At 43.4% G+C, this 25,196-nt stretch overlaps 2 protein-coding genes across 4 annotated transcripts in view; one reads left to right on the forward strand and one right to left on the reverse strand.

Annotated features, from left to right (window-relative positions):
- mllt3 (MLLT3 super elongation complex subunit) lies at positions 1-18,180 on the reverse strand. Of its 3 annotated transcripts, XM_057027115.1 has the most exons (14): positions 18,031-18,180; positions 15,157-15,352; positions 12,497-12,677; positions 8,110-8,192; positions 7,879-8,022; positions 7,303-7,341; positions 6,645-6,773; positions 5,812-6,390; positions 4,163-4,232; positions 2,868-2,985; positions 2,014-2,116; positions 1,805-1,873; positions 1,573-1,644; positions 1-1,224 (listed from the first exon to the last, which is right to left on the reverse strand). In XM_057027115.1, the coding sequence occupies exons 3-14, from the start codon at positions 12,591-12,593 to the stop codon at positions 1,093-1,095; spliced, it is 1,635 nt and encodes a 544-aa protein (XP_056883095.1). In that variant the 5' UTR covers positions 12,594-12,677; positions 15,157-15,352; positions 18,031-18,180; the 3' UTR covers positions 1-1,092. The 3 variants fall into 3 exon arrangements, with proteins under 3 accessions (XP_056883095.1, XP_056883093.1, XP_056883094.1); XM_057027113.1 differs by lacking the exons at positions 15,157-15,352; positions 18,031-18,180 and adding an exon at positions 13,265-14,410; XM_057027114.1 differs by lacking the exons at positions 15,157-15,352; positions 18,031-18,180 and adding an exon at positions 12,750-13,243.
- focad (focadhesin) overlaps positions 14,578-25,196 on the forward strand; it is a 21,223-nt gene continuing 10,604 nt past the window's right edge. The window contains exons 1-15 of the mRNA XM_057027104.1: positions 14,578-14,715; positions 16,731-16,802; positions 17,255-17,329; positions 17,582-17,736; positions 17,950-18,048; positions 18,486-18,587; positions 18,765-18,990; positions 19,455-19,661; positions 19,755-19,842; positions 20,290-20,480; positions 20,604-20,864; positions 22,509-22,613; positions 22,716-22,817; positions 23,675-23,799; positions 25,031-25,157. Coding sequence (XP_056883084.1) covers positions 16,746-16,802; positions 17,255-17,329; positions 17,582-17,736; positions 17,950-18,048; positions 18,486-18,587; positions 18,765-18,990; positions 19,455-19,661; positions 19,755-19,842; positions 20,290-20,480; positions 20,604-20,864; positions 22,509-22,613; positions 22,716-22,817; positions 23,675-23,799; positions 25,031-25,157 — 1,920 coding nt within the window. The 5' untranslated portion in view covers positions 14,578-14,715; positions 16,731-16,745. The remainder of the gene's footprint in view (positions 14,716-16,730; positions 16,803-17,254; positions 17,330-17,581; positions 17,737-17,949; positions 18,049-18,485; positions 18,588-18,764; positions 18,991-19,454; positions 19,662-19,754; positions 19,843-20,289; positions 20,481-20,603; positions 20,865-22,508; positions 22,614-22,715; positions 22,818-23,674; positions 23,800-25,030; positions 25,158-25,196) is intronic.

A 25,196-nucleotide genomic window follows, 5' to 3' on the forward strand; every position in this document is an offset into this window, starting at 1 on the left:
TCTGTTAAAAGGTGTTTTATTACAAGGAGGAATAAGGTGCTGCTGAGACGACTCACGTCAAGCTGGAGATCTAGTGTCAGTTCACACTGTGCAATTTCTTAATGCACCAACAACATAATTCATTTGTAAACGAACAGCAAAAATCAGGATTTTGAGTGACAGCAAATTCTTTTTAAAAAAAATCCCAATTTGCAGAGATCTCAGGATAGTGATGTCATTAATGTGAGTCCAGTTACAGACCAAACGGACACTTTGGTCTCTGTGCATCACCATTAAACTGGCTTCCCTCGGAGCCCAGCTCTACGCTGAATGACCTCACACAGACCCAAATGTGTATCAGTCCACCAGGGAAACCTCAGCCCGACCCCCTAAAAATCGGAACCTTCTGCAAGATCCGAATAGTAGTTTGAGTCGAACGTTCAGATCGCGTTCCCTCCAAACTGAAACCCCTTTTCTGCCATGAACTCTAGAACATGAAGTACAAGCAAGTGGGATATTTACAGAATCACCTGCTGAAGGAAAACAACTCTCAACTGGCAGTTTTGTATATACCTGATGGAATATGACAAAACGAATACATTTTCATTTCAAATGAGATTTTCACATGACAACAATGACAACAAGTGAAGTGCTTCCCCCAAATCTCAAGCTCTTTCTTTCCTTTTTTCCTCAGCCAATTCAGATGCAAACAAATGCACACAAATGAATTGTAAATTAAACTCAATAAATAACCAAATCCAGTCAGGCAATGTTAACCACACATTTGTCATAATCCACAAACAAATCAGAAAAGCAGACAATTGGCACATTCCTAATGAAAGATGCCAGGTTCCACTTCCTTTCTATAAATAAAGTAGTGTTTACAAAGGCGGATCCTCATTAAGATGGCTGAACTAAGCCCCGCCTGTCTCTGGGGTCCATGTTTCTTTGGAAGGTTCAGTCCAGTTTGGCAGGCTGGACATGCAGCTACTGGATCCACCAGGGTGGAAAGTCTTAGAAAAAAACACTCCGGAGTTTAAATATACAAGGAATAAAAACAAACAGTCGATCTGTCGTCCGTGTGGAAATGTGAGTCCTGCGGTGGGCGGAGCCTCAGGACAATCCCGAGGTTTCCAGGTAACTCTGGAGCTTTCTGACAGTACCTCTGTCCAAGGAGCAAAGATCGAAGTCAAAAGTGGTGTTTGTGATGTGGAAGTGTCCAGTTTCTTCAATCAGATTCACAATCTGCAGCAGACAACATAAAAGATAAGACTCTCTTCCACTGCACACAAAATAAAACAGTTTCATTTAGAGCTGAACGTCATGCACATTAAAATGGTACCATATATGGAACATTTTCTCTTTAACGATGGGCGCTTTATACATGTACACAGAAGCTCACAATTCCGCAGGCCTGCATGTACGGTCTGACTCATTAGATCATTTTGAAGCATTAATTGTGTGTTAGCTCATCAATCTTAAGAACCTTTAAGGTTATTAGGAATCACGGTCAGGCCAGTTTCACCGTCTCTAAGTGGTGCTGATATTCTGTTGTTTACCAGATGATACGTCACTGAAGCACATCCCACATACCTGTTGCAAAACATGACCTTCCCTGAGTGTCATCAGTCTTTTGTGAAGTTCCACGAGCTCTTCCAGGTAAGCCTGGGAACACAAAGCATGTTATTCCCATCCCAGTGACGAGGCCTTGCCCAGATCTCTCTAAACACAGCCTATCTAATTCCTGGGTTGGTGCTCGTTACAACCCCAGCCTCCATCAGACAGTCGTACATATTTGTCATCCGCAAACAAAAAGGTGCTGCACCTTGTCACAATCCAGGTTCCGGTTCTTGTCTTGCTTGTTTTGCTTGGCGGAACTCCTAATTTCCAGTATCTGACAGATTTAAACCCCAAACAATCCGACCCAACAAACAAAGAAACGACAACGTTAAAAATCCCTTGAGGGAACTTCAAACACTGGTTCCCACTTACAGTTGAGGGACCAAATCTTCATGCGTCACATGACCAACTCACCTGGTTATGAGCCGATCTCAACGAGGCCGGGGCTTTGTTGTGGGATGGGGGAGAAGGAGAGGAGCTGTCACTGTCACAGCCGTCACTTAAACTCACCGTGACCCTGCAAAATATTAAAAGTAGACCAGCGCACGTCAGAGTCCTCACAAGCATGGCATATTTAAATTGCACAGTTCTACACACAAACACACACCTGGGGTATGACTGAACCAGGAATGTTACACATGCACAACACACGCTGTGTGTATTTTTGGGTGCTGGGACACATTTACAAATGCACGTGGAGCATCAAGTCAGCCCGAGGCAGGAGAGGAAGAAAGAGACGAGGAATCCGACTCGCGCTGCTGCCTCGATCGACAACAAGCGGCGTTTCTTCGTGGCATAAAGCGTCGTACGCACAGCACGTATAGTTCGGCTCATAAACTTTCGCCGAACTGACGCTTGTCGATGCGTCGGCCTCTTCAATTTAGTGGGATGGCAACAATCTGCGTAAATCGTATATTTTCAGCATTTTTGATTCTAAATTAATTCAAAAGTTTTTATGTTATAATTTTATATTGATGAATATTTGTGACTCAGACGCATCTGGTTTTTGATTTATTCTTACTAATAAAGGTCTACTTTTGTTTCTTGAACTTCCCCTACTACCAAAACATCTTCCAAGTTTTGCCCACAGCTGGTCTTGAACCGACAACCCTCTGCTCCTCAGCCCAGTCCCCTACGGCCTGAGCCTCCACCACCACATTAACTAACGGATGTTGTCGGGTTAAATGGCCTGACACAGTCATCTGGTCACGTGACCGGTCTGCTCGTGTGACTCATCTGATCAACAGGCCTGTCGTCCAGGCACTGACCTGTGGGAGTGGTGTGTGAGATGTCTTGGTGCAGGTCGCTCCGCATCAGACTCCATGTCGTGGTCCTGCTCATCCTCCGAGTCGTCATCATTTACGTCTGAGTGATGCTCTTGCAAGACTGACGCCACGTTAAGGAACACAAACACAACATATCAGAACGTTAAATATAAGGAGATGTAAGGGCCAGTATAAACATGCAGCAGGGTCTGAGGGTCTCAGGGTCTGAGGTGAAGAAGGGAGGCGAGGGGTTCCACTGGAGCGATCCGATAGGACTCGTGACACTAGTGCTCGTGGTTTAAACGCAAAACTGCACAGCTTTTTCAGTTTCATCAGAAAGCAACAACTCGTGGAGGGTAGCTTAGTGATAAAGGCCCACACCTCCATCCAAACCCAACAGATGTAAACACCAAGGAAGCCCAACACGTACCATGTTTTCTACATGTCACACTTTCATTTCTGGAAGCCCTCTCCATTATAAATGTCTTTCTAAATACTTCTGAGGGGAACTGAAGAAATCTTGAGTGCTGAACACAGTAAATACAGATATCTGAAATTTCAAACCCAACAGGTCCTGGCATAAGATGATGACTGCTTGGCTAATATTATGTTGCCACCCTAGACCCTAGAAGCTGTGTTCTGGTATCTGGAACAGAGATGTTAGCTGGAGATCCTTTTTTGTCATGTAAGCTGCCAGGTGGGGTCTCCCAGGCTGGACAATCCAGGTTCCGTTTGTCCGTCACACAACCAAAACAGCTCAATTGGATTGAGACTTGGCACTCCCCCCCCCCCCCCAACACCTGGAATGAGCTGGCTGGGTTCCAGACGTTGCAATGCTGCTAGAGGCCCTCTGGAACGCACGAGCACGCGCGCAAACACATGCACAAACTCGCATGCGCCCGCCCGCAGACACACCAGAACCTGCCTACATCTTTCGCCTTGTGAGGATGCAGGTCTGGAGGCCCCCAGCCCCACTTCAGGAGCATGATGCCACCTCAACGCACCCATACCCAGAATAACGAGGCATCCAGCACGGGCCAAGAATACACACTCCATTAACCAACCAACTGCTGCTTGATTGGTAATAGAAAAGACTTGGCCCAATTGATGGAGTATGCCAAAACGGATCAAAAGAGAACATTTGAAAGTGCCACCGACTTGGTTTGAAGTTAATTCTAACGGAAAAGTAAAAGCAATAATTGAAAGGGACAATGCCTAGTGCCTCTATGAAGGCTGAAGCTTAAATTAAGCTTGTCACATGTAGATGCCTTCAGAGAACTGTATAAAATTATACCTACCTTGTCTTTTTTGGAGTGTTGGACCACAGCCTGAACTGGAAGTGGAACTGGTTGGACTGTGCTGTTCAGACTGAGAGAGAGAAGAGTCAGTAAGCCCAATGAGAACCGTTAAATAACACATAGCCAAACTGCAAACAAACCAAAACATTCACTACAGGTTCTTGAAATATTGATGTTTATCCAGTTGTAGTTTCCATTATTCAAGAACCAACGCTGATAAAATCTCTAAAATGAGATGTTATTGCATCATTTATTTACATTATTAATGATAATTTGGCACATTTCTACAGCTGGAGCTGAGATGGTCGAGTGGCCACTGAATGTTTTCAGTATGATCCTGAACTACAACTGCTCTTCAACAAGGTACGGAGCCCAAAATAGCTCCTGAAGCTGTGTTTTTGTGGATAAATATAAATAACTGAGCATTCAAACTGAGCGTCTGATTCATTTCTGTTTGCCTGAAAGGGGAGATGGACGACTGGAATGGAGAAGCAGTTTGAGTGGTCCATGATGACAAGAAATTGTTCTTCTATCAAACACAGGAAAGGGGCCATTTGGAACATATTCATTTCTGGATATTGCGGGTGGTGGAAATCAGAAGTTGTGATTCTTACAACAAAGTTACTATTTAGCTCTGGACACGTTCTTCAGACTAAAGGTAGAGCATCATCACTAAATGTCATTTCAATCGGAATTCTTCAATTGATTCTCAGCATAGCTTTACGATGGAGGATTAAGGAAAAACCAAGCGGAAACCAAACTAATTCCGGCTTAAGTATCAACTACTTTAAATCTTGATGTAATTCTTGATCAGACTAATAAACTATTGTTAGTAAAATTGTGCAATATCAACCATTATGAGACATTTTGTGGGGAAAATCTAACATTATCTTTACACAAAAGTATGTTTTAAAAATGAGTGGAATTGTCCTACCGACCCGAAAAAACACTAGAAAAACTCTCACAACACCATCAAAACGGCAACAACAAAATACCCACAGAAACCTTTCGGACAGAAAAGTCCCTTTTTTTTCCTCCCCACACGTCACGATTCTTTTCTTTCAGACATTTAACGGTTTAAAAGGGGCACCCTAAACTATTCATGGGAGCAGCTCGGCTTTCACCTCGGGTATCGTAAAAACATAAATCCTTCACCTCGTCCATCTGGCTTTGAATTAACCAGAATCTCCACCAATGGCGTCAACTGGCCATTCACGTCAACACGTGCACTGTTTTTGAGCGATACACGAGCATTATAAAGACCAGCACATTGTACATTTAATAACTTGTATCTGCATCTGCACTAGAAAAAAATCATTTCTTTAATCAAGAATTCGGCGCATTTTCAACTACCTACTTTACTTTACAACTGTCTGTAGCTCTTTGGGCCACCCAGACAAAGCAGCTGAACGACCACTGGGTTTATTGCCACCCATCCTCCCTTTCATTACCGAGCCCAACTCCCTCAGAGACTCTTCCAGACAACCGTTAAACAAGTCTAAATACTCTGTGTTACAGCCCAACTCGCTGACCACCAAAGCTAAAATTCCAGTCCCAGAAACCTTTCAAAAACCGTCTGCCCCTTAAAGCTTCATGGTGACTAAAAGGGACATAAAGAGAGGTGATAGTCTTCTGTTTGGCTAACTTACATCTGATTTGGTGGATTGATCCTCCATATCCGAGTCATTGGGATCTACAAGCTCCTGGAATGGTGGAAGATTTGGCACCTTCCTGCACTCAGCATCTTTGCATTCTAGTCTTGATTGACCTGTTTGCATCTGTAGTCTGTCTCTGAAGACTTTTTTACCCAAATGTTGGGTGTCAAAGTCTGAAGTCGCTTTCCCTGATACATCTGCAAATCCCTTTTTACGCTTTTTAGTTCGGTGGTCGTCACAATCAGGTTTGGGCAGATACTTATTAGGCCCTGAGTTGGGATTTATATCCTCAGCCTGGTGCTCCTTGGACAAAGTCTTGGATTCTTTAAAGCCAATCTTGGAATTGATATCTTTAAGTGGCTGGTTCTCTTTGGGTCTCCCAGAAGGTTCTTTGGAGGGTTTGCTGGGGTCCCACAAGGAGTCTCTGAAGGCACTTTTAGGCTCTTTCAAGTCTTTTAGAGGCTTCTGTTTTTGATCCTTGGAAGGTTTGTGGAGTTTAGAGAAGCTGGCACTGCTGGTGCTGGTAGCAGAAGTAGTGGTGAGAAAGGCACCTCCACTTCCTTTGGAATGATCCTGCAGATAAAAACCAACACATTACAAAAATCCTGTGCAATTCTGGCCAAAAGAGTCATTTAAAACTGTGTTCAGCGAAATGAGAAATGAAATTGAAGACCTTTCCTTTAGCCAATTACCTGCAGGTCACTACAATTAAAAGATAGATAAATAATATACAAATTCATTTCTATTTCTGCATTTTGGGTTCTCTTGGTCCCTTAAGTGGAAAAGAAGCTGAGTAAGAAGCTGAATAAGCTGAAAACAACACTCACTTTTGACCCGTGGGGGGTTTTGCTCTTCTTTGGGTCAGGGAAAGTGGACGTGAGCGAGCTGTTGGGAAGTGTGGGCAGCTTTAGATGCTGGCTGTGCAGATGGGTGGACCCTTCCTGCAGGACCATCATCTGCCACAGGGACGACAACCAAAAATCACCAGAAGCTTTGTTGAACCTAAACATTCTTCAGTGTTCACAGTTATAGAACGTAACTGACACAAAATACACTCCCAGATATCCTACAGTCACCTACAACAGACCAGGTACCTCTACAATTTCTGATACCTTCTTCTAGGCATTTATTTTGTCCCTATAAACAAAAAGCCTTAGGGCACAAACGTTGGGCAAATCGGAGACTGCGACTATTCATTTTTCTTCCTTGAAATTTTTTTCCATTGAAAATGAATGACAGCCGGTCACCGCGGTGGCTTTTAGCGTCAATGCAGCACAAGGTGAATTCTATTAAAACGTTTTTAATTTGCATATTTTCCCATGTGAAAGGCAAGAAAGGGAGACAAAGGAAAGCTTGCAGCTTCAATGTGGATATCAGTCGCCATGGTCTGACCCCTCTATAAAGTGCCGGTTGAAAAACAAATGGGAATTTGCAATATTGAGAAATAACTCTGTGCAAATGGAAATTAAAAGAAATAAATCTTACCTTTAAATCGTCTGTCGGTCGCTTGTGCGGATCCTGTTGCTGTTAAAAAGAAGACAAGGGCCTTGTCAACATTTGAACCCTTTCTGAAGGTAAGAAGGAGCTAAAGTAAATACGGAGCACTCGGCCTCAGTCATAAATCTTGGCGGATGCGAGAGTTCAATGGCTAGGTGCCCTCACCTCGACTTGCACCCAACAAGAGGGAACACATAAGAACCATGGATATCCAGAGCAGGAACATTTCAACCATACTGTAGCGTTCCGTTTAACCATTCTAGTGCCTAATCTGAAGAAATGCTGCTAAATGCAAAGTCACACATTCATCTAGAATCTGCAGATATGAATCACAAACTAAAGATACCTAGATAAATGATAATATACACTGTGAACTATAGAAAGAAAAGGAGGGTTCAAAGAAAAGCAAAGCAGATTAGAACAACAGGGTTCTGTTGAGTCAAGATGAAGAACAGCTGTTGGCTCAAAGTGGACATATAAAGCATACTCATTTCTGAAAAGTTCTTGAAAGTACTGGATTCCAGGAACTGTAAAAATGGATATAATAAGCAGCATTGCTCTCACCCCTCCAGCTTTAAGCAGCTTCCTACGAAACTCCTCCGTTGGGTTGTTGAAGGTGAGCTTCTCACAGCGGAGGTGATTGACAGGTGGGTGGCCTTCCAAGTGGAGAAAGAGGTCATAATCAAATCGAACTTTCTTTGGTTCTTCCTGAAAGACAGTGTGGATGGAGGCAAAGGTGAACAATCTGGACCTGGCCAACGTTTATGTGGAAGCTGAGACTAATAATAAACTTACCTTATTTTTGAAATAAACCTCAATAGGCAAGATGAAGCCAGCATATCCCGACTCCTCTATTTTGTAAGGGGGATCCTTGCACACTGAAATGAAGCAGGATATTTGATATTAAGACCACAGCAGCACATTCAAATTCATCCGGATCAGATGGGTAAAAGATGCTGCAAACCATTATTTCATCCATCGTATTTTAGACCTACAGTGGCTGTGAAACATCACAAGGTTTCTTTGGTGATGAAAGGTTTTCAGTACATCGCTGAATACAACGAGCAGAAAACCAGCACCTTGACTCTCTCGAGAGCTCATTAATTCCCGTCACCTGTTCCTACATTAACTTGAACGCTGGCTAATTTAGAACCGTTGTAGCTTGTGAATGCAACCAGCCTGCAACAACACAAAGACCTGCTATCCCCACGGGCATGTGGGGATACGCACCTCGCCAGTGCTCAGGTGTTCTTCCCTGGTGTCATCTGTTTGTCAGCCTCTCCTGATTGACTCAAGGAGACAACAATTAGCTCCTTTGCGTATTTGGAAGATTACGGGGGTTCCTGCTCAAATAAAAGTGGAGCAAGAATCAAGATCGGGCCTGAAAGCTAACCACCGACGCCAGGTTGGATGACCTTTAAGTTGTAGTCTCCTTAACGCCACAGTGCCACAACACAATGAGGCAACACCGGTTTACAGCAGTGCTTCTCAACTGACGGGTCGCGGACAGCTGGTCAAAAAAGTAAATAGCGTTTATATCTTTAATGCGCATTTGATGTCCATTATCTCCGTAATGTCAATACGCTAGCCTCTTGTTCACCTGTCCAAATGAGTCACTATAAAATAAGTGCAAAAAATGTATCTGCTAAACTACTGCGTACAATAATGCCTTGATAAAAAGGAGCAAATATGATGTGAGGACAACACAGACGCACCTTTGCTGCCACACCAGCTTCTGAATTGGGCAAAGTGAAAATGATTTTAAGCACGAAACTGAATGCTCCTTCAGGGAGCTCCGGTGATGAACGGCATGTATATCACCACAGCTGGGGAGGAAATGAGCTCAACATAAAAATGGCAAAGATGATTATAATTATCACATTTATGCACCTGTATCTTTTTTTACATATGCCAATGTACAGTGCTAATGACTATCACTTTTATCTGCTGCAAATGGGACATGTGGGAAAAAATGATTAGCATGATGGAATGGTTTTGGAGCCAGTGGCTTCAGATTATTTACATCTTTTCATCCTGTCGGGCTAATGCTTGGCTAGTTTTGCATTGTTCCACAGGCCTGACCACCAGCGGTAGAATAAGGCCGTACCTGCAGCCCACAGAGGGTTGCCTGGGTAGAGCAGCTTCTCCATGATGGCACATCCTGATGTTCTACGGCCAGAAGGTATGCCGTGTCTCCCAGCACGGTGGTGGAGACACAAGGAGACAGGCTGCAACGCCAAGAGAAGGAGAAATCGAGGGCGTCGAAGGAGGGCCGAAGCAAAAGTAAGGAGAAAAAAGGGACGTGCCGCAAGAGCCCTACAAAGTCGCAATGTGCACTTTTATTTCCAAACTGTCAGAAAAGGTCTCTATGAGTGTGGCATCAGGGCCTGAAGCCCGGGCTAACAGCGTGCAGAGACTGCAGCTTCACCACAGCACCTGTGTTGGACATGTGGCTGCCTCTGTTTATCTTATGCTCAAATCCATCAAGGTCAGCAGGTCTTTCCTGTATTTCCCCCCCAAGTCACTCCACCTGGTTCCTCCTCCTCCATTTGCCCATTGGGGTGGGTGGGTTGAACAGACATTAAGAGCATAAAATAAAATGATGCATTCATTTACATAAATGAGCCAGAACACATCTATTTTTGACAGCCTTGCTATGTGCAAAGTTATGGAAACTGAATTATCTATAAAGACAGACTGCAAAAGTAATTAATCACAATCAACAAGTGTCAGGTGACGGTAATATACTTTCTATTTGCTTTCCATATGATAATTTCCTTTCCACGTTGTATCTGCTCCGAGGAAAGCAAACAAGCACGTTACTGGCAATGGTAACAAGTTGGGGCAATGGTCACCTCCACCCAGAGGCAATACAGAGGGGTGCAATGACCGGAATTTTTCTCCTGTTTGCTCTCTCTCTCTCTTTCTTAATTGGCTATAAGGATCAGAGCAACGCCAGAAAACGCTAATAATGCATTCATAACTAATGCTTCTTTTTTAGATCTTCCAAGAACACTGGCTAAAATATTAAAGTACAGAAATCTATGGTAAGAGGTTTGATTCAAAGAAGCCCAGGCATGATTGAAGACCTCCATTTTTAGTGTCTTGAAGGTACATTTAAAGCTCCTTGGTCCACAAAAGACATGTAGTTTTAGTGTTTTCCTGCACCTCCCAAACCTCAAAAAAACCCATGCTACATCATTCCATAAAAGTGACCATCATCTGAAATATCACAGGCACTCTTGAAGGGGCACCATGAATGGCAGCCAAGGCTCCAAATGAGGTACTTAAACAGCATGAGCCACTGCCACCTATTGCCAAAATAGCACCCCCTTCACTGGTTCCAAAGAGCTTTTTTACCTCCATTTGTTCAGATGGCACTGTCATTAGGCCTTCTCCATGGCAACGACTCAACGCTGGCCCGTTAACTGCAATAATGAAGCACACAGTGGCAGCTTTACTGACTGTTGATTTGTCATTAATCCCAATGTGAGTCTGGCCACATCTCTGAGCTGAACAACAAATCACCAAGAGCGGTCCGCACCAGAACATCCTTTTCTAAACGCCTTCTCCATTTTGTCGTCTACACATTGTGCCAGCAAGATGGCATGCCGTTAAAAACAGCTTAGTAGTAGAAGAAAATGGATGTCGAGAAGATACACAGTATGTACCAGTAAGTCAGTAAAGCATGAACCCACCTAGCAATCCATCTATCTCCTAAATTCTACTTACAGCTCAACTAACACGTGGTTTATCACAAGCACCACAAAATTAAAAAATAATAATGAATTTATTGCACTATTGTGAAAGCAGACAATCAGTCAACCTCAAACTTTCTCCATAATTACCTGGACAAAAATATAAAATTCAAAATAAGAAAATGCATTTCATGATAAACAGATAATAGCTGTTCATTTTGCTCCGCCGCTGACTAAAGAGTAGCTAGTTTAACCGATGCAGGACGACTGGACCTGTGTTCTTCTCTCGTAGTCCAGTTTCACTGAAGCACATTCCAGAGAAAAAAGCCATTTATCCTCACTTTCATTAACAATTCTTGTTAATTTACAATCTCCTGATTGACAAAAAATCATTGATTAAATCTTTTCTCCTTCAGTGCTGAAGCTAAAGCAGGTCCTTTGACCTGCGACTGACCACCTGCTCTACAATGGTGAAACACCCAATGACTGCAGGGCATTTCAGATCTAAAACAACAATTTGGACAGAACCCAGTTTAAAAGATGGGTAGGATGATTTTGGACAATTTGATGAGATTGCTCCTTGAAAAGACGTTAAATTACAAATGAAATTGTTCAGCGGGCCAGAACTGACAGAGACAATAGCATGAAGCTTTGTCTTTAGTTGCACTTTTAAACATTACTGGCTGCTCAATCACAGTGGAAAAGAGGAAAAGCATGAGCCGATCCAGCTAAGCTTGCACTTAACTTGTTGATCCTTGTATTGGTTTTAGTTGCAAGAGTGAAAGGTTGTATCAGAGATTCTCAGCAAAAACAACATTCTCAAAGTAAAACAAAGCCACCTGGCCCCGCCCCTTCACCAGCTTGAATTGTAATTGGTGCAGAACCCCGGTCCTGCCTTCTGATTGGTTGGATTGTTTCGGAAGCAGGTGGGTTCGCAACCACCGGCCAACAGTAAAGGAAGACTTCAAAATGTTTCCCCCCATCAAGTCCCAGTTAGTGTCTTTAAATACCATAATAACAGCGGTGTCATTAAGATGGAGAGCTGGCACCTAAGGTATGAACATTTAGGGAACATACAGTTAATTTACAGCAGAGCACAGAGCAGATTAATATTGTTTTGTGATGGTGTTTGTGACAGCTGAACTCACAATCAATAGCAGCACTCAATAGATTAATGATTTTGAGGACTTTCTTTGTTGTCATCTGCACAGTTTCGATCACTTGTCAGAAGCCCAGAACTTACACAGCTGTATCAACATCTGTCACTGTTTTAAATTTATAAATACACATTTAAAATATATTATTTTAACTATGCACTAGTTGCACCCATCAGAGTTCATGGTCAGCAACAAGAACTTGGTTCCTACTTCAAGAATTGCAATGGTGAAGTTTATTTACATTCATTGGTTTATTTTGAAGAACCAATTCCAATGAGAAGATGTCAAAAAGGCCATTCAGGAATCACAAAATGCAGGACATCTTACCTCTTTTTGGCTTGGGAAAACTTTCGTGCAGGTGAAAAACAACTTTGTCTACAAAGTGTTGAATGTTGCTGTGCTCTGGTCCTCGAACAAACACCATCCAATCATGGGTGAAGCCCTCCACAGTAGGTTTCTTCCTGACCTGGGCACGATGACCAAGTTCCAGTTTCACCTGGACTGCACCCTTTGGTCAACAAGACAAAGCATTACAAAAGAAATTTGTCATTTTATTATGGGCAGATATTGAGAACTTTACCATTTTGCCTATTCTTTCAATACAATTGGCACCCCAACAAGCTCTTTCGTCTCGTCACAGACATGACCATGAATAGATTTCTATTTCAGGGAAAACTACACAATTTAAGACGCTCGGATTAACTGGTACAAATCTATTATTACAGCCCAATAGCGGAAAGAATTTTGCGACAAGCTGCAGACACAAAATAAGTCTTCTTTCCATCACCGCGCAGTAATACGTGGCTAATGTGTGAAGTACTGGAAAATCATTACTTTATTAAGGACAATTAAATGCCATAGTATGGTGAAATTTGAAATTAGTTGTTACTTAAGTAAAAGTACTGTTGAGTTTATGCGGGTTTGGGTTAGATTTGCAGTTAGTAGGGCTGAAGGACAGCGACCTATAAGGCTTAAAATCCTCGCTGCAGAGTAAAAGCACCATGTAGTCCGGTGTCATTAAACAGAAAAGGTCCACAGATAATAAATACTCTACTAGACCAGACAGACAACCAAGTCTTCCAGGCGGCTACTTACCAAGTTGGCCATCCTACAGGCCCCGCGTTATTGTTATTTCATGGAGAACAGGTTGTAAATTAGAGCAGAGGTGAGAACAGTTTGCTAGCGACAACGGCCACGGTCGATCCTCCTGAACTGAAGTCATACTCAAGACTTTGAAAGGCTCGCCGGCTGTCAATATTCAATAACAACATACACACCTTCCGCTTTAAATTTTCACAATAAAGCCAACTACCTTTGGAACGTATTGTTGGACGCCAGGGTGTGGACGAGTTGTATTGATGTGTAATGTTATATTTGCCGTTCCACGGGAAACTATAAGGTTTAACAATATTGAGGCCAAAAATAAAAATAAAATCTCGGTTTAGGTTACTCATACATAATATTGTACGTAAAATTGAAAATAAGCTACGTTATACGCTTTTTGAAAATTCATCAACTATTGCTATTGACAAATAATTTTATGTTTGATGACAGAAATCACATTCGATCTGCCGTATGTGTTATTTTATTTTGAAATTCAATGCGTCTAATTTCCGTTATGTACCTCCTCAACTCTACTCCCCCTGAAGAAACTACTGAGGCTTGGTTGGCTCACCAGAGTGACGTAGGATGGAACTAACCAATAGAATAGCAGCACAGACCGGGAGCACCAATCAGGAAGGCGGAGCGCTGCGTGTACGTTGCTTTCATGATAAGAGAAAGAAAAAAAAGACAAACGAAAGAGCAGACACGTCTAAAGAATTAGGTAGAAAATTCTAAGTGATTATTGCTCAGAAAACGGGCAGTTCCCCTTCAAAGGAGAATTTAGAAGATGTAAGGGTTAAAAGACATCTTGTAGATCTTTGTCAGAGGTTAAGTTACTGCAGAATCTGGTACTTTAAAACTCGTTGTCAGGTAAATTAAAAAATGACGACTTTAGGACAATACTATTAGAGATCAGATTCATACCAGCTTAAAACTAATCACTTAACGCAAGTTCGTTCATGAGGTATTAATTTATACGACACATTATAGCGACATTATACTGCAATAATAGTTAATAATAATAATAATAATAATAATAATATAATAATAATAATAATAGTTGTTGGCTAGCCTTATAATGACACGAAGTAGCAGTGAATTGCATAACTTAATATAGTTTTAATAAGTATTATTTCCTCTATTAATTCGTCTATTGTATGATATCGATTCACATTAAATTGGTACAAGTGCATCATAGATTTCTTGTCTAGATCGTTTGAGTAGTTTTGACGATCGTTTACATGTTTTATATAGAAAAATTCTTTTTAAAACATGATTTCGAAGCACTGTCTTTAACAATATAATTTCCAGTGCGTACAATAAATGTCCAACGTTTTTTGAATAAAGCTATTGAGATTTTTAATGTGCGCAAAGTTTTCCCCTCGCTACTTGCCGTAGTCCCCTCCACATGCGGATGTTTTTGGTGTTGCTGCATTAACAAGGTACCAGAAAAATAAGTTTTGCTCAGTTTTGATTAGCCTAGGAAGTTACAGTAAAGCTTTTTCCAAGCTACTATTAGCTTTTCTCATTTGTCTGTGTATACCCAAGTTCTTGAATGGCTGTTTTGAATCTACCAGCATCCCGATCACATAAAACTTTGGCAAACATATCGAGAGTGTTCCCACTGCATTAAGCGCTATTAATAATTTAACAGTGTTCTGGGACTATTAAAGGCTGACCCGGGTGGTAGATAGATGGATAGAATGGTGTTAGGATACTCGGTGTTGCCGGGATGGCGGCAACCATTCAGGCTGCCCCTGCTAACCTGTCTCCACCGTTGAAAATCATGGACATGAGAGCATCAAAACCCCTGAGCTATAAAAGAAGGTGCCCTTTTCTAATGAATCGCATTTTCCTGAAGGGTGTGTGTGCGGGTCGCTTACCTGCGGAACACATGACACCGGGATGCACTATGCGAGGAGGCAGTGCGATGAGCAGTGTTCTCCCGGGAAGCCATGTCCCCCATGTAGATGTTACTGTGACATACATCACCTGCCCATGCATTGTTGCAAACCACGTCCTACCCCTTTCATGGAAACAATATTCCCCGATGGCCTCTTTTAGCAGGATAATGCTCCCCTGTAACGAAGTAAAAAGGGTTTAGATTTGAGGGGCACTGTGACGTGTATGAGGTACTATGGGCTGTCGGATGATTTGCATTCCTTTCATTTTAGCATAAATGCTGCAACATAAAGGATTGTGAAAAGTGAAAGGCTCTGAAATCTTTTCAGCTGCGCTCATGATTTCATCTTTATTTGTGTAGTGTCTTGTCAAGGTCAACCTTGTCTCTAGGCACATCACGAAAATGTGTTATTTTGCTGGAGCCTCCCGGCCAAATCAAATCTGTGAAGGATAATTTGTTCTTAAATATTTTACCTGTCTAATATGACCCATTGAAGCAGGGGCTCCACTAAAACCCTGATGCCAAGCGAGGTGTTGGTAGGAGATTACAGCCTCTAAGATGCAACGGGGACCCCCGTGAAACACATTTCATCAAGCTCATTCCATAGATGCTTGATTGCATTGAGATCTGGGGAATACGGAGGCCAAGTGGACGCCTCAAGCTCACTGTTGTGCCACTCCGATGAGTGTGTCGCCCAGTTAAACAACGCACACACAAGCCTTCCATGATGCCAAAGTAAATGTGACTCATCCGAACAGGCCACCTTCTTCCATTACTCCGTGTTCCAGTCCTGATGTTTATGTGGTGGTTGTGGGTGTTTTTGTGCAAGTATGCAGACAAAATGGCCCACGTGACTGGCGCTGATGCTCTGTCCCAATACAGCACTGGCAACAAACTGCTCAAATCATTTACTGGTAGTCAAAATTCACCAGAACTGAACAGCACAAAGATCAAGCAGTGGTGCTGCAGGGGCAGAAACAAAGCAGCGACACCATCATTTCTCCTCCATCTGCCAGGTGGTGGAACAGGTTGTGGGCCGTAAACAGTTCAGGACTGAGCTAGGCTTCTGTTCATCATTCACGCAGCACACTGTGTTGATCCATAAAGAGGCTCAACAGCGCCCCCAGCTGCTGAGGGAACCCAGGGCCGTTATTATCAGCAAGGACATTCTGACTCTGATTTATCGCTCACTCATTGTTTCCGCCCTCACCTTCAGCCGTTTATCCTGATGTAACTTCCACCATCAAGCACAGAACCAAACGCACCAGGATAACAAACCAAATCAACGATTCACCCCCGTATATGAACTGTCCAAACGCCCTGTGACCAAGAAATCCACCCTGATCCCCGGGGGCCTCTCTCACCTCATCCACCAGCTGCTGTCATCAAGCAAAGTCCCACTAGCCCTGAAAACCACCAACAAATAGTCCATTATTCCATCTGCAACAACCATTCAGAACCCCCCGACATAGACACTGTCATTGTATCTTTGTTAGTTGTCTATCAACTTAGTGTTATGAAATTTGACCAATTCATTGTGATTGCTTTTTCCAGACATGATCAGCAAACATGACAGAGAGTCTGAGGCTAAGATTTGATTTTGCCAGCCCTGTCATACAACTACAGGTAAGCCTGAAGCGGATTTCTTTTGTACAATAATCCTTTACGAGGACAGTTGTTCACTGGTAAAGGAAGTGAGGTGGAAAGAAAGTGAAACAAAGGCATTTGAAACCAAGACATGTAGACCGAGAACGATCTATGCATTGTTGTGCTGTGCATGAGTATAAGTAGAATAATAACTGTCGGTAGTCGTTCACAACCCTTTTAGCAATGGTTTCCCCAATAAAGCTATATAAATTAAAACTGAAGTGAACTGAAATTTGGAATTTCCTTCCAGTCAGGATAAAGTTCCATTCATTTCCCATCGCTACACAACAATGCTAATTCTAATCCCGCCCTAAGCCTTGTATGTGACACAGATACATATGATGATTTACACACACAATATAAATTACAGTGAAAAGAGTTCTTAATCGTGCGGTTGATCAGATGTTTATTTAGCTTCTGTTTGTTTCTAGACGGTGAAATATCTTATAGCTGCTGTGTTAAAAGAGAAGGGACCTAGTGGACAAATCACAAGCTCTACACTGCAGGTGAGCTACTTAGTAAAGATATAATGTCTGAATTGGCCCTTTATTTACTGTTTTATTCTGCTGTGGTTTTCGAACTCGCTTTCAATGTGGGGTTTTTAGCGTTTAACGACATTCATAATTTGCATTGTTGATGAAGAAAATGAGTGGGTGAGGCCGTATCCATTAAAAAAACTGAAGAACAGCATCGGAGCCCTCATGATTTAAGCTGAATCAAAATGAAAAGCTTAGTTGAGTCTCTCTGGTGTGTGTTAGGGCCCAGCACTGCAGTCCCTGTGGGAACAGTGTTGCAGCGACTCTGCTGTGATCCATTCTGCTTGCTGTGATGCCGTGGTGCTGTTGGTGGCTCAGGGCCATGCAGACCTGCAGTTCGTCCTCAACAACGTCCTCAACCTCCTCCCCTCGGCCAGGTATTCCAAATACACGAACAACAGTGTGTCTGTGCTTTGATGAGACTGCCTTTAAAAATAACCTCCTGGGCATAATCTGGCTTGGGTCAATGCAATACCAGGTTTGATCTGGACAGGGGTTCATTTGGCCTGTTAGACTTGTAATATTAAAAACACAATTTCCCCTTTATTCTGCGTATTAACACTATTTTATATTCTGTGTCTTGTGAACAGAAATGTGCAGGGGCTGATGAAGATTATTGGACAGCTGTTACAGATTGAGACGGACCAAAGAGACAGAAGCGTAAACTTCACCTGTCCCTACTCCATCAGGTCAGTCGCATGATTGGTGCAGTTACCCAGTCTTGCTTCACTGTGACGGGGGGGAGGGGGGGGTATCAAGACCCAGTCCTCCTGGACCCTAATCCAGCCAGGGTTTTAGTCCTACCGGGTGGACAATGCCTTCCTAGAGTGAAACCAAGAGAGAAATAAACGACTGATGATTAATAAGAAAATAAACATTAAAATTAAAAGAAAATATAAAGGGTTAAATAAGCAAATGGAAATTTCTTGTAAATCAGATGAAATAAAGAGCAGATGTTGGTCATTTGAACAGCTTATCTGGTTGGATAAGGTTACCACTACACTTTTTCCAACCAGCTTGGTCCATAATTGACGGATTTGTTTTCATTTTTGGTGCACTAAAGAAGTTCCAAAAGCATGGAACATGTTGTTGAGAGCTGTGTTCTCTCGGGTTTTTGACATTGTAGGAAAAATCCTCATCCGTTCATCACAGCCCTGGAGAGCCGAGTGGACTGCTGGCCCGCTTTGACGCTGGAGATCGATGATTTCATTCAACAGGCTGTTGACAGGTTGGCATGACGACAGTCGAGGCTTTAATCGCTTCATCTAATGTCCCTTGTCAGATAATTCATTCCAGCATTATCGGTGCATGGAGGAAATATAATCCCGGGAAAGTTTTGTACATGAGCAAGTTTAAAATGCCCCAAAGAGGCGACGCCGTTGAATCCTGGTTATCTGTGCTGCAGACGTGACCCGGCCTACATGGACGTGCTGGCCCCGTTCCTCCAGTATCTGTACTGTGAGCCCCAGAGGCAGACCCAGCACGCCCTGCTGCGACACAGCCTCCTCAAGGTGCTGTTGCCATCGCCTCCACGTACCGGATCGGCCCTCAAGGACAAAGACCACGAGCAGAACTGCTCAGTGTCCGACGGTCTTCTGAGCCGCCTCTGTCAGATGGTTCCTTACATGCAGGTAACGTGTGGTCATCTGCTGCGTTTGTGTCAGTAGAGTCGAACGAGGTGTTCCCTCCATCTTCGGAGTAAACATCTCTGCCACCAGGTTAATGCAGTGAATCACTAAAAGTTTATTGATTTACTTTAAAGGTAGCATAACATTCAGACCCCCTTCAGAAAATTTGCTTCAGGCCACTTTTTTGTGGTCGTTGTGGGCTAAAACTCCTTGAATTTGTGGCGAACTCATCCAAATTCATGCCACAAAGTTGTGAAAAAGGAACTGTTTTCTGCCATGTTGGAGTATTTTTGGCGGGGGGGATGCGGTTGGCTCATCACATGGTGCCATATTTTTCAACATTCTGCGAAGAAGCTACTTTGTCGCCTTTGGTTGCGATTTTATCCAATTCTAAATCCGAATAAATTTGGCAAAACCCAAACGACTGGGAGTCGATGCCAGAATGAAAGAGTTGTTTCTACCCGCAGGTGGACAACATGGAGGCGGTGTTGGAGCTGTGTGAGTTTGTAGCTGCTCTGCTTCAGACTCTTCTGGCCTTTGAGGAGCGCTGGAGGAAGGAGAGAGCCGAGCTGCTGCTGCAAATGCTGTGCGTCTCCCATCGCTGCCTGGTCATAAACGGAGATTGTCGACCTCTCCTCAGCTTAATGCAGCAGCTCCTGCCTCACTGCCGCCATGTGAGATGCTACATGCACATAGGGCTTTTTGTTTTAGACTCCTTCACCAAAACCGAGGAATCAAATCACCACCAGCGCTCTATTCTTTTTTAGGATTTGCCATTGGACGAGTTGATGGTGGGTGTGGCCTTACTCCTCCTCGAGGCTCCGTCGGGTCAGCAGAGCCGGCTGCTCAGTCTGGGTAAAAGTGTTTTTGAGAGGATCTCGGTCTTCCACCCATCTGTCGAGCATTTATTAGGTCCAGGTAGCTGGCTCAGTTTATCTCAGGGGTCCGACGAGGTTGAGGACAGTGTCGTCTATGACATCATGTCTTCATGGACCTTGCATTGTGCTCTAGTCCCAGTCAACGTTGGAGGCATATCAGGGTGTTTTCACACATGCTGGCGTGCAATGATCCATCGTGTAAATGTTCCACTTTCAACACCTTTGTTTTCACTCTGATCCCAACTCAGTGGCAGAGTCTCATGTTTCCATGACGACTGGCAGAAAAAGCCAGCCGGGCCTAAATCCTGCCTGTGTGAAAGGAGCTCGAAGCAGATGTTGGGGCCAATTGCTCCCCACTTCCACAGGTGTTAATAGTATATTTTCCCATCCCCATAACATCCTCCTTTCATCTGTCTCTCTTCAGCATTGAGTTTAGTGCCCGAAGACGCCGAACTCTCGCCGTGGCTCAGTCCCATCCTGGTTCTTCCTCTGCTGCAGCTCCTGTCCTGCTCCAGTCTCACAGAGCCGCTGGCAGAAAAAAGGACGCATCAGCTCAACCTGGATCTGGCCCACAGACTGCTGCGCCAAATCAGTAAAGGGACGGACAAGCGACAGGTAATGCACCGGCTGCTCCCGCATTCTGTGCTGACTGTTTGTGCCTTGGAATATCTGTTGTACCACAAACTGAACACACAATTTGTTCTTTAGACTAAATGTGCTCTCTCTCATCCTTGTCAGTCCTGCCCACCCCCGATGCGTCTTCTAAGTTCCTGGTACAGTGAGCTCCGCGTGGCTCTTTCCACGCTGCGTAAAGTGGCAGATAATCCAGGAGCGGCAGCCGAATGGCTGCTGTCTGTCTCTTCGGCTCTGTCCAGCAGCCAGCCCCGACTCTGCTCGCTCAGCCTCATCGTGACTCATCTCATTCTGACGGGCGAAGAGCAAATCTGCCGACTCGCTCTAAAAGTTGTCCAGGCTATAGCGACTGCTGACCCCAGCCAGGTAGATTCATCTATGCTATCTTTATGCATGAAAGAACCAGTTCTCCGTTACCATGACTACCTCGATAAGAGGCGAAAGAAGTAAAATGGTTCAAGGCAGGAAGAGGCAAGTAGATCTAGCTAAAAAATAATAATTTATTGAACTGCTGTGCTTACAAATAAGAGTGCTAATTATTGCAGTGGTTATTGGCAGATTATTACTTGCATGAATATGTAAAGAAGAAAATGGAAGTTTTGAAACAAGCAAAGGAGAATGAGATATGATCATAAATGACTGTGTTAATGCAGTGGATGGGCATGTGAGAGGAAAGCACACATCTCTTCATCAGCAGCATCCAAACTGGAAGCTTTCATGTGCTGATACTCTACGATAATGGAAAGTTTTTCCCTTTGAACATAGATGTTTGTGGTTAAGAGTGGGAGAAATATGCTTTGTTCCCGCTGAAGGGTTCTTGGTGTGAATCCCCTGGGGGCAGCGATGCTGTGGTCTAACTGCTAATGTGAGTGTGAATGGTTGTTTATGTTTCTGTGATGACCCTGCAACTCATCCAGGGCATCCTCCGCCTCTCGCTCACGGCCGGTGGCCCTGCAGGCCAGGGCGCAGCGGTTAGAAGATGGATGGATGGTTGCTTGTTTATGGTGTTGCTAACATATTATGTATTTAATCCATCTGTCACATTTTTGCTGCTGGGTCTTTCTCACTTGTGCATCATAGCTGTGTTTGCGATCAGATCCACTGGCTCCACACACGAGAATAAAAGAGACCAGGTCATGTCACAAGAGCCTCATTACCTGGACTGATATGCTTCAGAGAATTTCCCTGATAAAATCTTTACTCTCAAAATGTCACTGCACCGGACATTTGATGTGATAAATTATTATTGGTACCTACCATGTGTATCGAAGTGTGTAATTGATTGGTTTATGACATCATGTGTGTAGATACGCAGGTATTAAGGTTGAAAGGTAAAGAAAATATTTCAGATTCAACAGAGTGAAATAAATAAGATTGTATTATTACGGCAACAGCAGCAGGCCTCAGGGATTCTGCTTGAAGGAAAGCCGGGTTTCTCTGTCCTTACCCAGGTGAGGTAGTTGCTATGCAACAGCCAAGATGCAGCCTGGGCCTCTTGTAAATTAACAGGCAGCTGAAACCCAGCAGAGCAGTTTACTGCTACATAAAAACCCTGACCGCTTTTTACTTTTGACCTCATCTTTGCGTCAAAGAGATAATGCTGCATTGTCTTGTCTTTTTCTTTTACACACATCTTTGAGTGATTGTTGGACACTGGTATCCATGACAACATCCTAACATCAGTGTCCTGACTATCAATAAACTAACGTGGTTCAGATTGGCCCATAATGCTAAGCGTACATCAGCTGTAACAGCATCAGTGTTTGTGTTTAGAGGAAGTTATTTTAAATTTAGATTTTCCAAAAGTTCATCCAACTCTTTTTGATTAATTAATTTGTCACTTCATTATACATTTTCTGATGCTGAGGCTTCCTTTGAGAGCTGAGGCCTTAATTGTCTTTTGCTCGAGTTGCTGAAACACATAAACAAAAAAATAAAAATGTATTTCAATGCTTTCGTCGCTACTGAACTTGGGTCAAATTCAAACCCTCCTATATGAAATGTCTGCAGGTCCCTTCCCTGATTCCTGTTCTGTTGTACAAACTGGGGAGGACCAATGATCCCAGTGTCGTTCATGCTGTGTTGTACTGCCTGCCTGGCCTTGGGACCCACAAGGTAATGAACGGTCCACTTGGCCTTGTGCATAGCGTGCCGTGCAACAAAACATGCCATGCCTCTATTAATAATAATATTATTATTAATATTTTAATATTGCAGCTCTGCATCTCCATGGTGCTACAGACGCTCTCTATGCTGGCCAGTGCACCCAAGATGTCAGCGGTTGCGATGCGCCTGCTGACTGCTCTCTGGAAGATACAGGTATGTCATGATAAATGGACTGTCTTTAGCTAGCTTTTATATTAGTCTATTTCTAATAGGCTCAATCATTTCTCCAGTTGTTCTCAAAGTGATATGAGTCAAATTCGTGTTTCGCGTCACCTGGCAACCAAATGTAAATGTCCCCCTCCTAACAAGAAGACAAATTTCAGCCAGCAGTGGAGGCACGTAGAGCAACAGCAAACAACGCTAATGTGATCGTACTCAATTTTTATTATTGGCTGAAAAGCTGATATATTCACGATATTCATAGTTTAGAGACTGAAAGTCATTAAATATTGTTAAATACGCCGTGTGTTTGTTGTTTTATTGTGGATATGAAACATAGTTGGCTCCAAGGAGACTGTAGAGTCCTTCCTGTTTCTGATGGCGACTCAGCACAGACACTCGTTATGTTTGCACCTGCATTTAAAAACATTTTGTGAAGTTCATTAAAGTGTTTTAATGTAGTTATGGATTTAAAGCTCATTACAAGTTTTTTTTTGTTGAATGAAGTCATGCTGCAGGGCTATATGGGGTCAGGATGTTGTGAGTAGACCAGATGTTGGCAGCACCAAGCAGTCACGGCTTTTGTGGTTGGCTCGAGGATGTATTGACATGTCGACCACAGGGGTCCGGGATCTAACATGCTGTCCTGATATGAATATCTAACATATTCATATCAGGACAGCAGCCACTCACGAATCCTGACATTTTTAGTTTTTTAAATTTTAAGTACAAAATCTAACATATATGTTGCCATTGTATAAAAGTTAGCTTAGTGCTAATTTGCACCTGAAGCCATGAGGCATCTTTGCTCCTTCATCCTCTTCTTTTGTTCTCTTGTTATTTTCTTTAAGGATCGAATTTACCCCGAGCTGCAGGTCCTGCTGGGACAGGACAGAAAGGTGGTAGTGGGGAGGGACGCCCAGTGGGAGCAGACATTGGCCAGAGCTGTCTGCATCAGGGACATCTGCAGAGAGAGGTTGGACCAGATGGGGGAAAGGGTTGGACGGGGGAAACAATTTTGGTTTCAGCTCAATTATTCCTATTAGTGGTGTCATGTGGTCAATTTGTATAAATGAACAATGATTTCATTTTCCTGGATGATTCAAAGCTCTTTGATAAGGTCTGAGGTGTTTGAGCTTAACAGTGTGTCTTTTAATTTCATCCTCTTGAGATGTGTCGCTCCCCCGTGTCAGTGTGTGTCTGAGTGTGTTCCCCTTCCTCCCCCATCTCTAATTAGCGCGATCATGCCCACCTGTGTCTGACTGTCACCTCCTCTCCCACTTACCGTTACACTCACTTCCCTTTCCCATCTGTGCCTGATTGTCTTTGTTAAGCAGGCCCTCATCTTAATGATTCCTTGTGGGTTTGATGCAGTTTACTTAAGTTCTCAACCGTAAACACCTTCTGATTTGGACTATTGCGTCACTAGATTGGTCTGTTTAATGGCCACGGCGAAGGGTTTAAACACCCCTAAGAACCGAGACACCACACGACTCCTCCGTCATCACATGTCATTTTTCGATCATGAATCTTTTAAGACGTTTGATCTCTGGTGGCTCCGTGGGGGAAAATGTGTCCAACAGATGTCGGTTATTACGTTGGCCTCCGGTGTTTTTGGAATTGGTCCTAATTCTAGATCTAATTAAGTAGTGCCAAGTATGCTCCAAGTGCAAGGAGATATGACTTGGGGATGTTAGGTATCCCATAATGCATCTCACCTCCATGAGCGATGGCAGCAGCAGTGGATCAATGTACAGACCTCCAAGTAGGCGCTCTAAAAGTTCACCAGTCTGTGCCTGCGTATTGATAATTGGCCTCCACTCTTTTCACGCTAGAATCCTTCTTATTTAAATGATTTTACAATTGACTTCTAATTGTATTTGACGTGCTGGTCAAGCAGTCTGATCCATGGCATCTCCACAGCACACCTTCAGAGAGTCCGGCCGGGTTTTCCGTCACACCAGTAGATAACACTCTTGCCTGGCCTCCTTGGAGAAAGCATTTTCAGCCCAGTATGACTGAAAATCCGTTTGGATTGTGGCTCTCAAGGCCAGTAGTCTCCATAACGATTCAAAGAGTCATTAGATCACAACGTTTAGCCCGATCGTATATATTCGGCTTTAATATAAAATGTCATTTATAGTATTTAAAAGAATTGAATGTAGTGAGGTTCAAAAAAGCACCTGAGCGCATGTGTGTTGTTTCAGACCTTATCAACATGGAGGTGACATGTTAGCTGCCATCACGTCAATGCTGAACCAGTGCACCAGCGCAGACATGGCAGTGCCAGCTGCCGTTGCACTACACGGATTAAAGGAGCTGTGCAGCGCAGAGGTTACACACACACACACACACACACACACACACACACAT

The sequence above is a fragment of the Takifugu flavidus genome, chromosome 3, assembly GCF_003711565.1.
Source record: "Takifugu flavidus isolate HTHZ2018 chromosome 3, ASM371156v2, whole genome shotgun sequence".
Classification (NCBI taxonomy): domain Eukaryota; kingdom Metazoa; phylum Chordata; class Actinopteri; order Tetraodontiformes; family Tetraodontidae; genus Takifugu; species Takifugu flavidus.

Bases quoted from the DNA above. Each gene is read 5' to 3' on its own strand.
- mllt3 (XM_057027113.1), bottom strand. The intron at 8,193-12,496 runs GTAAGATGTCCT...GCTTCATTTCAG, and splicing joins TTTTCCCAAGCCAAAAAGAG to TGTGCAAGGATCCCCCTTAC. The intron at 7,342-7,878 runs GTGAGAGCAATG...TCTTTTTAACAG, and splicing joins AGCTGCTTAAAGCTGGAGGG to CAACAGGATCCGCACAAGCG.